General features: G+C 53.5%; 1 protein-coding gene across 1 annotated transcript; it reads right to left on the reverse strand.

The window, feature by feature from the left end:
• Positions 1 to 1,705: 1,705 nt before the first annotated feature.
• Positions 1,706 to 12,442, reverse strand: Dll1 (delta like canonical Notch ligand 1). Its single transcript, XM_042667739.1, has 11 exons — positions 12,373 to 12,442; positions 11,819 to 12,115; positions 11,367 to 11,427; positions 10,862 to 11,119; positions 9,095 to 9,155; positions 5,298 to 5,428; positions 5,011 to 5,180; positions 4,698 to 4,914; positions 2,853 to 3,648; positions 2,627 to 2,744; positions 1,706 to 2,377 (listed from the first exon to the last, which is right to left on the reverse strand). The coding sequence occupies exons 1-11, from the start codon at positions 12,424 to 12,426 to the stop codon at positions 2,372 to 2,374; spliced, it is 2,169 nt and encodes a 722-aa protein (XP_042523673.1). The 5' UTR covers positions 12,427 to 12,442; the 3' UTR covers positions 1,706 to 2,371.
• Between the last annotated feature and the right edge of the window lie 1,258 nt (positions 12,443 to 13,700).

Genomic DNA, 13,700 nt, shown 5'->3' on the forward strand with positions numbered 1-13,700 from the left:
TCCTCCGCTCCTTGCACCTTCTGGTGTACTTGGAAGGGAAGCAGCACGGGCCTTGGCGGGAATAACAAGAGCTTCATGGTGTCTGGGTGCCATTTGGTGTGGTGAGTCACTCACCATTGGCCCACACATGCCTGTGTTTTAATTTGGCTGTTTTTTAATCAACAAGTGTACCTGAGTTTACTGTGCAAGTAGCATAACCTGAAATCTGAAAGTCTACCTGCAATTTGCACTGGGATGCACAGCCCAAACTTTTAGTCATCCAGCTTTCTCTTGAGTAGGTCACTCACCTGGCTCTAGATGAAAGATGAATCAGTCCCTGATTTTACAAGAAGGCTGAAAGTAAGGTTATGTTTCAGTGGTTTGAAGACTTTGATGAACAGGTTTCATAAGAACCTTGCATGTTATATATCCTGAACACAAAGAACCACCTTCCTCATTACTCAATCTGACATTTCATGGAAGTGAACATGGGGCGGTTCATGTCTCATCACAGTGCCTTTCACTGGTCCCTAGACACAGCAAACCCCCCAAAAGCCACCTTAGGACTCTGGAGCACATGGCTATACCCCTCAATAAGCCAGGGAGAGGTTGAGGATGAATCCTAACACTGTTTCTCGAGGAAGGTGAAACTAAGTCACTAAGAACCCTTGCCATTAAGTACTACTCCAAAATAAAAACCTGAGCCATCAGGGAAGGGCAGAGTTGGGTTGTGTTGGAAACAAAGATTTAGGCTTCTCAGTGCTGTTTAGTCCCTCTCTTGCTTCAAAGATGCGGGGCCTCGTTGCAGTCATGCAAACATCAAACCTGTTGTTCATGGCCTTGCCTTTCTCCTTTACTAATCAAGCCAAGGCATCTCTTTCCCACTGCTAGTCCCCTTAGACCCCCAGAAATAAGCCCCGTTTTCCCAATATGTACTTGCCATCTAACAGAGCTCACAACTGCACCAATCCCTTCAAACCAGCAACTTGCAGGGTGGTCTGAATCCCCCAGATCTTGTTGGCAACAGGAAACTAAGTTTCTGACAAGTGAGGAATAATTGAACTGTGTATGGTTAGCTGCAGTGCTTGGATCTTAATGTTGATGCGGCCAGTGATAAACCTGAACCCAATAAATAACTCTACCTTCTCCCCCAGCTTGTTTCTGTAACGTAGGAATGATAAGCCTACCACCACTGGTGAGGTAACTCACAGAACACAGTTAATGGGGCCTGGTACACAAAAGGCACTCAGTCCTTAAGAGCAAATTGATAGTGATTATCTACCTCATCACAACTGTGCTTGAATGAGAAAGCAACTAACTTTTTGAATTAACTAGAAACAAATTCACAAATGAATAAACAATCTCTTGAGAGAAAAAGACTTTGTCCCATAAATACAGAAATGTCTTGTGGACAAGTAACACCAGACCAGGCTTTGTCCCAGTATATTAATTAATCACTCATCAATCAGGTTCAGAGAAAGCCAACTCTGAACTTTCTCAGTACCACTTAAACGTGCAATTGGGAAGCATGGCTGGCGGTTTCAGAGAAGCTTCTCAAAGGTGCCAACAGGACAAAGGTGGGAAGCTCATGCAAGACAGAGCACATGGGAAAACACACCAGAAGTCTCAAAGGACGTCGAGGCCAGCAAGCCTGTTCCCAGGGTCTCTAGAAATGGGTGTGCCGGAAAACATGGGCAGAGGTAATGCAAATGCAAGGGGCTGTGTCTGCCGGTTGTCATTCATAATATTTATTTTGGAAAAATATTTTTAAAAAGAATTTCTTCATTAGCAAAACAGTAAAAAACTCAAATAACATTTGCACAATATTTCATAAATACATTTATATACAAAAAATATAGTCACATAGACCCGAAGTGCCTTTGTACATATTTACCAAAATTTAAATTATAAAAAACGAACATCACAAAATACTCGAGCTTTACAGATATTGTGAAAAATATTTTTACAAGTCTAAAAAATAACACACGTTTTTTCCATCTAGAAAAAAACACATTTCGGTATCAAAAAGGACAATAAAGGCAGTTGTGTTTCTAGTTCAAGAAAAGACTGGCTCATAAGACTCCAAGATAGACACATGGGCAGTGCATGCTTCCTATGCATACTAAGTCCGTCCGTTTAAATATATACTCTGAAAAGCAACTGTTCATAGTGCAACGGAACATCCAGCAGGCTGGGCAACGGCACCCAGAGCCACGGGCCCGGCAGTGTTGGGCGGCTCTGCCAACTCCAGGAGGAGAACCAGCTCGGCCTGAACCTGTTTCTCAGCAGCAGTCCCTGGGGTCTCCCTTTCCTCTTTCAGCAGCATTCGTTGGGGCTATATCCTTGGAATTTTATTTAAGAGAAATGGGAACTTTGCTCTATCACTTCCATCTTACACCTGGAGGGGCCGAGGAGACAGAACAGGACGTCAGCTGAGATCGCCAGGGACCTTCCCCATCACCCGACGTCAGTGAGATCGCCAGGGACCTTCCCCATCACCCGATGTCAGTGAGATCGCCAGGGACCTTCCCCATCACCCGACGTCAGTGAGATCGCCAGGGACCTTCCCCATCAGCCGACGTCAGTGAGATCGCCAGGGACCTTCCCCATCAGCCCACCCCTGCCTGAGCACCACACACACACTGACCTCAGTTGCTATGACGCACTCGTCCTTCTCTTCAGATATGACGTACACCGACTGGTACTTGGTGTCCTTTGAAGTGGAGTAGACAGACTCAGGCCTTGTTCTCTCAGGTGCTTCCCCACTGAAAGAAACAACACAGAACCACGATAAACAGGGGGTCTGCACTCAAACAGGGACCTGACCAGAGCAGAGTGGCCTTCCCACCTCCAGCCCGGCCTACGGCACGCACCCCCTGATTGTTGGGGTGCACTTCTCCCCTGCAGAGCCCTGCAGCTGGCACTTGGTGTCCCGCTTGCTGTGTGCATCCCTGATCGCGGCTTCATCGCCCTTGATGTCCTGCACAAGGTTATAGTCCACCGCTGAGTACCGGGCCTTGAAGCCACCCTTGCCGGCTCCCTGGTCCCCCTGGAGGTCCGCCTTCTTGTTGGTGTTCTTGATCTGTGTGGCCCCGATGACACTGACCGAGACGTCCTTCTCACGCTGGCGGTTGGCCAGGTTATTCATGGTTTCGGTCTCCCCCCGGCAGGGGTCCGCCGGCGGTCGGTGTTTTGGCAGCCTCAGCCGGACGCAGACCACGGTGGTAGCACAGCCTAGCAGCAGCACCAGGACGAGCACTGCCCCTGCACACACAGCCACCCAGGGGAGCGGCCCGCCCTGGCCTTCCACAAACTTCTCCGTGAGGTCCACCACCACGGGGCCCGGCGGAGGCTCAGGGAGCAGGAACTGGCAGTTGGGGCCCCCGTACCCCTGGGCACACTCGCACACATAGCGCTGGCCCCGCTGGTGGCAGGTGGCCCCATTGTGGCAGGGAGCGTGCTCACACCTGCTGACAGGGGTGCTGCAGTTCCTGCCTGTGTAGCCGGGCGGGCAGGTACAGAAGAACTCGTTCACACCGTCCCTGCAGGTGCCCCCATTTGCACAGGGGGAGGAGGCACAGTCGTCCACGTTGTCCTCACAGTGTCTCCCGGAGAAGCCAGCCTGGCAGCGACACAGGTAGGCACTGCCAAGGTCCACACAGGTGGCACCTAAAACACAGGTCAGGAGCAGTCACACACGTGAGTGCAGGCATGCTCCCACTCCCCAGATATATCCATGCTGTGCCAACAAGTCTGCTAAAGTCAGCCTGGGGCCCGCAGGGAGCATGGCTGAGAGCTACAGCCGAGGACCAAATCAATCGGTGAGGAAGAGTCCAATTCTAGCCCCACATATTAGAAGCTAACATTCTTTGACCTGTGTGTGTGCACACACATACACTTGATCTGAACTCAGGACCTCACACTCTTCTTACCTTTTTTGGCTCAAGGCTGACGCCTCTTGGGTTTGAGCTAGGATCGTCAGATATTAGCCTCATGAGTAGCTAGGATTTCGTGCGTGAGCACCAGCACCCAGGCCGGTCAGTGTGTGATGACAGGCACCACAAAAAGCAGTTTGCCTGGCTACCAACCAGATTAGGTTTCAGGCAGGGAGACTGAGGCTTAAAGAAGTGTTTTGCCTGCAGCTACTTTATTAGTAAGATCGGGACTGAAAATAAGGATGTAAGAGAGGAGGAAAAGTAGTAATAAAAGACAGGAATGAGGAGGAAAAGAATGAAGGGAGCAAAGAAGCTAGGAAGGAAGGCAGGAAGATAGGAAGGATGGAGGAAGAAGGGGGGTAGGGGACGCAGGGAAGGAGGGCCGTCCATTGAGTCCGATTTGGAAAGTCCATGCCATCACATGCCAGCAAACAGTTCATAGCTCATGACATCCCATGCTGCTGCGTGACAGGGCAGAAGTAGGCTTCCCTCCAAAAGCACTATGGCTACACACACTTCTGAGGAGAGCCTGCAGCTCCATAGCCAGTCCCCATCCTGACCGGCGCTGACCCTGAGCAAATGCATCCTTTTGGCCGGGGACATCCCTAAAGAATGAGCCTGAGGACAAATGCTCCTGTCCACCCACAGTCTTCCAGACTCAATCATAAAGCCCCCCTGAGAGTTCTGGCTGCACGGCCCAGTCCTGCCCTGCAGGACTGCAGGAACCCAGCGGCTGGGAGAGGATGTGTGCTGCTGACCATGAGCAACCACCCCACCCCTCACCGTTGGAGCAGGGAGAAGAGCCGCAGAGATCCATCTTCTTCTCACAGTTGAAGCCGGAGAAGCCCGCGGGGCAGCGGCAGGCATAGCCTCCGTCTGGGTTGTCGGAGCATCGCCCCCCATTGAAGCAGGGGCCATCTGCACAGGTCATGGCGCTCAACTCACAGACCTTGCCGTAGAAGCCAGGTGGACAGGTGCAGGAATAGCTGTCCTCAAGATCCTACACAAAGAGAGAGCAAACAGCTTTCCAAAGATGCTCCAAGAAACATACACACTCTATTTAACACCAAGTCCTGGCTTCATGCGACTAACTCACCGTGCAACTCCCTCCATTCCTACAGGGGCTGGGGGCACACTCATCGACTTCCAGCTCACAGTTAGCACCAGTGTATCCGGGCCTACAGGAGCACGTATAGCTCCCCTGGCCTGTGTTAGTGCAGGTGGCACCATTCCTGCAGGGCTTGTGATGTGTGCAGTAGTTTAGGTCTGCCCAGAGTGGAGACAGAAAGAGAAAGACAGGAAACTCAAGGTCAATAGGCAGGAAGAGTCCGTTTTTCCAGTGCCAGGAGAGCCCAGGGCTGCTGTGGAGGGAGAGGCGCTTACCCTGGTTGCAGAAGAGGCCACCCCAGCCTTCCTGGCAGTTGCACTGCCAGGGCTGCCGGCAGGTGCCATGCAGACAGCCTGGGTACCTGATGCACTCGTCACAGTACCGGCCCTGCCACCCCACTCTGCACCTGAAACGCATAGCACAGTCACACACATGCTACAGTGACAAGTCCTCACACCCTAGAACCTACCTAGATTCATTATGCAAGTCCTCACACCCTAGAACCTACCTAGATTCATTATGACAAGTCCTCACACCCTAGAACCTACCTAGATTCATTATGACAAGTCCTCACACCCTAGAACCTACCTAGATTCATTATGACAAGTCCTCACACACTAGAACCTACCTAGATTCATTATGACAAGTCCTCACACACTAGAACCTACCTAGATTCATTATGCAAGTCCTCACACACTAGAACCTACCTAGATTCATTATGACAAGTCCTCACACCCTAGAACCTATCTAGATTCATTATGACAAGTCCTCACACCCTAGAACCTACCTAGATTCATTATGACAAGTCCTCACACACTAGAACCTACCTAGATTCATTATGACAAGTCCTCACACACTAGAACCTACCTAGATTCATTATGACAAGTCCTCACACACTAGAACCTACCTAGATTCATTATGACAAGTCCTCACACCCTAGAACCTACCTAGATTCATTATGCAAGTCCTTACACACTAGAACCTACCTAGATTCATTATGCAAGTCCTTACACACTAGAACCTACCTAGATTCATTATGACAAGTCCTCACACACTAGAACCTACCTAGATTCATTATGACAAGTCCTCACACCCTAGAACCTACCTAGATTCATTATGACAAGTCCTCACACACTAGAACCTACCTAGATTCATTATGACAAGTCCTCACACCCTAGAACCTACCTAGATTCATTATGACAAGTCCTCACACACTAGAACCTACCTAGATTCATTATGACAAGTCCTCACACACTAGAACCTACCTAGATTCATTATGACAAGTCCTCACACCCTAGAACCTACCTAGATTCATTATGACAAGTCCTCACACACTAGAACCTACCTAGATTCATTATGACAAGTCCTCACACCCTAGAACCTACCTAGATTCATTATGCAAGTCCTTACACACTAGAACCTACCTAGATTCATTATGCAAGTCCTTACACACTAGAACCTACCTAGATTCATTATGACAAGTCCTCACACACACTAGAACCTACCTAGATACATTATGACAAGTCCTCACACACTAGAACCTACCTAGATTCATTATGACAAGTCCTCACACACTAGAACCTACCTAGATTCATTATGATAAGTCCTCACACACTAGAACCTACCTAGATTCATTATGACAAGTCCTCACACACTAGAACCTACCTAGATTCATTATGACAAGTCCTCACACACTAGAACCTACCTAGATTCATTATGACAAGTCCTCACACACACTAGAACCTACCTAGATTCATTATGCAAGTCCTCACGCACTAGAACCTACCTAGATTCATTATGCAAGTCCTCACACACTAGAACCTACCTAGATTCATTACGACAAGTCCTCACACCCTAGAACCTACCTAGATTCATTACGACAAGTCCTCACACACTAGAACCTACCTAGATTCATTACGACAAGTCCTCACACCCTAGAACCTACCTAGATTCATTATGACAAGTCCTCACGCACTAGAACCTACCTAGATTCATTATGCAAGTCCTCACGCACTAGAACCTACCTAGATTCATTATGCAAGTCCTTACACACTAGAACCTACCTAGATTCATTATGACAAGTCCTCACACACTAGAACCTACCTAGATTCATTATGACAAGTCCTCACACACTAGAACCTACCTAGATACATTATGACAAGTCCTCACACACTAGAACCTACCTAGATTCATTATGACAAGTCCTCACACACTAGAACCTACCTAGATTCATTATAAGTCCTCACACACTAGAACCTACCTAGATTCATTATGACAAGTCCTCACACACTAGAACCTACCTAGATTCATTATGACAAGTCCTCACACACACTAGAACCTACCTAGATACATTATGACAAGTCCTCACACACTAGAACCTACCTAGATTCATTATGACAAGTCCTCACACACTAGAACCTACCTAGATTCATTATGATAAGTCCTCACACACTAGAACCTACCTAGATTCATTATGACAAGTCCTCACACACTAGAACCTACCTAGATTCATTATGACAAGTCCTCACACACTAGAACCTACCTAGATTCATTATGACAAGTCCTCACACACACTAGAACCTACCTAGATTCATTATGCAAGTCCTCACACACTAGAACCTACCTAGATTCATTATGCAAGTCCTCACACACTAGAACCTACCTAGATTCATTACGACAAGTCCTCACACCCTAGAACCTACCTAGATTCATTACGACAAGTCCTCACACACTAGAACCTACCTAGATTCATTACGACAAGTCCTCACACCCTAGAACCTACCTAGATTCATTATGACAAGTCCTCACGCACTAGAACCTACCTAGATTCATTATGCAAGTCCTCACGCACTAGAACCTACCTAGATTCATTATGCAAGTCCTTACACACTAGAACCTACCTAGATTCATTATGACAAGTCCTCACACACTAGAACCTACCTAGATTCATTATGACAAGTCCTCACACACTAGAACCTACCTAGATTCATTATGACAAGTCCTCACACACTAGAACCTACCTAGATTCATTATGACAAGTCCTCACACACTAGAACCTACCTAGATTCATTATGACAAGTCCTCACACACTAGAACCTACCTAGATTCATTATGACAAGTCACACTAGAACCTACCTAGATTCATTATGACAAGTTCTCACACACTAGAACCTACCTAGATACATTATGACAAGTCCTCACACACTAGAACCTACCTAGATTCATTATGACAAGTCCTCACACACTAGAACCTACCTAGATTCATTATGACAAGTCCTCACACACACTAGAACCTACCTAGATTCATTATGACAAGTCACACTAGAACCTACCTAGATTCATTATGACAAGTCCTCACACACTAGAACCTACCTAGATACATTATGACAAGTCCTCACACACTAGAACCTACCAAGATTCATTATGACAAGTCCTCACACACTAGAACCTACCTAGATTCATTATGACAAGTCCTCACACACTAGAACCTACCTAGATTCATTATGACAAGTCCTCACACACTAGAACATATCTCCAGCAGCTTCAGTACGCCCCTGGTTCTCATGCTTCACAGAACATACCACCTCGAATGCTTAAACCACGATTCTTGGAGCCACCCCCCAGAGGTTCCTGAGGGGGAAAAAGGGTTAGCCTAGCTGGCTACAACATGCACAAGGTCTAAGGACCACTGATGTAAGCTCTCATTTCCTGCACCAACTTTTAAAGCTGTGCCTTGTATATTTCCTAATCATGAGGAGCTTAATGAATGACAACCCATGCCTTCATACATTTCCAAAACTTTAAACAGGATAACAACCCCACTCAAATCTTAACATTTTTAAGTGATCGCTTCAGAGATGCTTTACAAATCCTACAGGTATAAAGGGATAAAAAGAAGGGCTGAGCTGGTTATAGTAGGTATCAAATGTTGAAATGCCAGGTCTTGAGGGAGGTAAGTTCAAGGCCAACCTAGGCTGCATGTTGCATTCATGGCAGGCTGGGCTACACAGCAAACCCTTTCTCAAAAACACAAGTTATAGATGACGACAACAAGACAGCTCTGCAAACTTACTTGCACTCCCCGGGCTTGTCACAGACTCCGTGCAGGTCATCGCACCCTGGCAAGCAGATGGCTGGAAGCAGAGAACACACAGGTAAGCCCCGGTCTCAGGGCCAAAACGAGATGATTTCACTCTGCGGGTCCTAGCTGAGCAGATTCCAGGCTACAGAGTGCTGGCCCACGCTGGCTGGTAGCTTTGGACTTTAATCAGTCCTAGGATGAGCATTCTTCTTAACGCAGTAGCTCCAGGACAAAAGGGCTCTCCGAAGCCTCTACCCCCACCCCATCTCCTTTTCTTCTAAGAGAGGGTCAGAAGTCTTCCCCCCTCCCCCACTGCCCAATTCTATGCACAAAGCTCCACCTCTTAATATCCCAGAAAGTGTGTGTGCAGATAAGAGTGGACAGCTGGTGTGCAGGGTGCAGGGCAGGACAGCTGCTCCATTGTCTCTTCCTCCCGCAGCTGCCCCAGCGCAACAATGCCGCCCCGCCCGTGCCCTCCCCCTCCCACAGCCCCAGTGTGCGCGTGGGGGGGTGAGCGCACGCGCGAGTGCATAGGACACACACATGCATGTGTGTACACTCCTGCCAATGGGAGCAGACGGCTCCTCTGGCCTATCCCCACAGATCTCATCTATGGCACGAGCTAGTGGGGGCAGGGAAGGCTCCAGTGTTTGAATAAGAAAAAAGTTTAGGTTGCTGGCTACTCAGAACCGTGAGAGAGAAGAAAGCTAAGGTAGAAGACAGCCCCAGAAGCCGCAGGTACCAGAGGAGGGGTGGTCACAGCTAAGACAGACAGCTAGCCTACTTCCCCAGTTAGGAAATTCATTCATTCATTCGCAGCACCTCCAGTTCCTAAGAAAACAAATCCAACTCAGGCCAAGGCAGGGCTTCAAAGGAGCTCCAGAGCCCTTGAGGAGACGGGAAGGTGAACAAGGGTGACACCCAGACACAAACTAAAGGTAAGAAGTGGACCCCTTCTCTCCCAAGTCCCTGCCGAGGTTCTAAGCCTCAGAGTCAAAGTTCACAACCCTTGACCTCAGGGAAATGCCCTGCCTGACTGCAGATGAGGCTCAGAAGGTTGGGGAGAGAGGCAGAGCAGCCCCTAGCGCTCCAAGGCCCTGACGCCCCTGCACCTAGGGCACTGTGGGCTTCAGTAACTACCTTTCTTTGCAGGCAGCGTGTGGTGAGCACTCTGACAAGACAGGGCATGTGCACCCCTCACCCATGCAGCCTTGCAGGTCAATCTCATCGTTTCTCCAGCTGTCCACAGTCATAGGAATGAGGACTTCCCCTGAGGACAGCTAAGTACTATGCCTCACAGGGAAGCTTGGAAAAAGGCTTTCTCTGTGGGCTGGTATCAACTCCAGGAAGAAAAGGGAGCTCTTCTGATGAAATGCTGTCAGAGCAAGAACTCTGTTGGAAGCATGTCCCCCAACATACTCCCTCCCTCTCAGTTCCTCCCTTCCTTCCTCCCCTCCCTCTCCAGTGCACACACCCTGAGGGGAACACAGCCTTACTTCCTGACCCCTGGCCCGGTCTCTGAACTCCTCCCTGATGAAGAAAGGCAGCTTCCTAGAATGGATAAACAGTCTTGGTTGTTAAAAGCCTGAGTTGACCTTGACTGTGCTACTGGCTGGCTTGAGTCCTCAGAAGGCGCCTTTGCTCTGTGTCCCTACCACAACACCTCTTCTGTTGCCTCCATGCTAAACCCAGTGATCCAGTGGGCTCAAGAACGCCCTCCCCAGAAGTACCCCCCGGAGGTGGCCTCCCAGGACTCACGTTCGGTGCAGTACTGGCCTTTCCAGCCGGGGTTGCACACCTTCTCCCCTCTCTCTCCGCAGGTGAAGTGGCCAAAGGCGTCATCTCTGGGGCGGCAGAACACAGAACAGCCTTCCCCGTAGTAATGTTCGTCACACACAAAGCGGTAGGAGTACTTGAGGTCTGTCCGGCCACTGCTGTGTAAGTCCTGAGACCACTCCTCACCCACTGTCAGATGCCTCTGTGTGGCTAGGCGGCTGATGAGTCTTTCTGGATTTTCTGGGAGAGAAGATGCTTTGGTTGGTTCTGGCCTAGCCCCAGAGGCTGGGAACTTAGTGGGGGACTAGCCGGTGGCAGGATGTGGTTGACATGGGAAAGAGACCAAAAATCCTCTACTCTGGGGGCATGAGCAGAATAAAAGACATCCAGTGGTGGGGGGAGTAGCACAGTAGGGAGGAGAGGCAGCTTTTGCTTTTGCAAAAGCTTTTGCAGCTTGCACCGTGTAGGGTTGGTGCTCTGTGTTTACCTGTTGCCAGATCGTCAGGAGAATCTGTGTGGAGGGCTTCAATAATCAGAGAGAAGGTGCCCTGTAAGGACAGCAAGGGATCAGAAGCATTCAGGACCAGCGGTCAGGAACATAGCTTGGGGCCCCATCTTTGTGTGGCAGAAGGGAAGGGCGTCACCCACTCTCACTTTCCTTGTGGAAATGGAAGGACTTAAAGAGTGGTTTCCTGATGTGTTTCCTCAGCCCGTTAGTACAGGATATTATACATGGGGGGAAGGGCTGGAGCCCAGTGGGGTGGGGGGGGTGGAAGAGGCAGCTGTCATCAGGCTTCCCGGATGGGACCTGGGGGGGGGAGGGGGCAACCCAACCAGGATGAAAGCCCTCCCGGCCGTGGGCGGGATGGGTGCGCCGGGTCCGCAGGCCTCCCCTGCGGGGGGGCCCCCCCTCTCCCGCCGGCCCAGGTGCTCACTCACGGGCCAGGTGAAGCCGAAGGGGAAGCGGATGGGGTTGCTGAAGGCGGCGTCGGGGCCCGCGCCGCCGTCGGGCAGGCTGAAGGAGTCGACGCCCAGCACCGGGGTGACGGCGCTGCCGTAGGTGCAGGGCGGCTCGGGGGACACGCTGGCCTGGTAGTGCTTGAGGCACACGCGGAAGAAGGTCCTGCAGGCGCAGGGCGGGCCCGCGCCCCCGCGGCAGCAGTTGCGGTTCCCCAGCAAGCCCTTCTTGTTGACGAACTCCTGCAGCTTCAACTCGAACACGCCGGAGCTCCAGACCTGCGGGGCGGGGCGGGGCGGGGGACGTGAGGCAAGCGCGGGGGAGCGCGGGGGGAGCGCGGGCGGCCGGAGCGCGGGGGAGCGCGCGGGGCCGGGGCGGGGAACTGGGGCGCGGGATCCGAGCTCCAGACCTGCGCGGGGCGGGGGGGGGGGGCGCGGGGTGCCGGGGAAGCGCGCGGACCCGCGCGCACCCGCCCGCGGCGGCGGGGGCGCCCTTCCCCCTCCCCCCCCGCGCGGCCCCGCGCGGCCCCGCTCACCTGGCACAGCAGGGCCGAGACGACGGCGAGGGCCAGCGCGCTCCGACGGCCCATGGCGCCGCGCGCGCCCGCCCCGAGCCCGGTTCTCTCGGCGCCCCGGGAGCGCGACGGGAGGACGCCCGCTTGGCCGGGGGCGCGGCCGGGAGCACGGGCCGGGCCGGCTGCCGGGTCCCGGGGGCGGCGGCTCCTTAGATCCGCCTCTCGCTGGCTGCGGGGTCGACAGAGGAAGCGCGGCCGCCTCGGCTCCCGGCGCGTCCTCCAGCGGGCGAGGGTCGCCGCTTCCCCGGGCGGCCTCCGCCGTCTCCGCGGGGAGGGAGGGAGAGGGCGGGAGGAGAGGAAGGAGGAGAGGAAGGAAGGAAGGAAGGAAGGAAGGAAGGAAGGAAGGAAGGGAGGAAGGAAGGAAGGAAGGGAAGGAGGAAGGAAGGGAGAGAGAGGGAGGGAGGGAAGGAGGGGAGGGACGGGGCGGGAGGGGAAGCGGGGGAGAGGAAGGGGCGCGGAAGGAAGCGTCCGGGGGTCAGTCGGCTTCCCGAAGCGCGGCGGCGGCGGCGGCTCCTCCGGGGCCGGTTGGAAGGCGGCGGTCTGGCAGTCCCGCGGCCAGGCGATAATCCGGGGCCCCTCCGGGCGTGCGGGGCGGCCGGCGGCGGCGGGGACCGGCGGCGTGCGGGGCGGCCGGCGGCGTGCGGGCGGCTCCGGCGGGGACCGGCGGCGTGCGGGGCGGCCGGCGGCGTGCGGGCGGCTCCGGCGATGTCACGCGGCGGTCGCGGCGCTCCCCGGCCGATCGCGCGGATCGCGCCGACGCTGCCCGCAGGACGGCCGTGGGGGGCTCGGTGCGGCGCCCGTCCGCGCCCGGACTCTCGGGCAGGGCCGGGTCTCCGCGGGTGCGCGCCGAAGCTCTGGCTCCGGCCGGCGCCCGCCGCCCTTATATGCCGCCGGCCGCCCGCATGGCTAATGAGATGCAAATGAGCAGCCCCCGTCTGGCGAGCGCTGTCACAAAGGAACGGCGCTCGGGCCCGGCGCTCCGCGGATCGCCAAATGGTCAGTGAGCTGTAAAATGGGCAGCCCGCGCCCCGCCCCCGCGCGCCCGCCCGCGCCCGCCCGCGCCCGGCTCATTTACATTCCTGAAAGACGCCCCGGCCCGGCCCGGCCCGGCCCGGCCCCGGATCCCCACGCTCCCGGCCCCGCGCCGGCCGCGGCCCGGGGCGCGGAGGCCCGGGGGGCGAGGCCGCGGCCTGGGGGGCGGGGCCGGGGCGGGGCGCGGGAGGCTGGGGCGCGAGGCCGGGCCCGGGGCGCGGGGCACCCGGGGGACCGCGGGGACCCGGAGACGCGGG

This window comes from Dipodomys spectabilis, unplaced genomic scaffold (genome assembly GCF_019054845.1).
Source record: "Dipodomys spectabilis isolate Male_0828 unplaced genomic scaffold, ASM1905484v1 ptg000419l, whole genome shotgun sequence".
In the NCBI taxonomy this organism is placed as follows: domain Eukaryota; kingdom Metazoa; phylum Chordata; class Mammalia; order Rodentia; family Heteromyidae; genus Dipodomys; species Dipodomys spectabilis.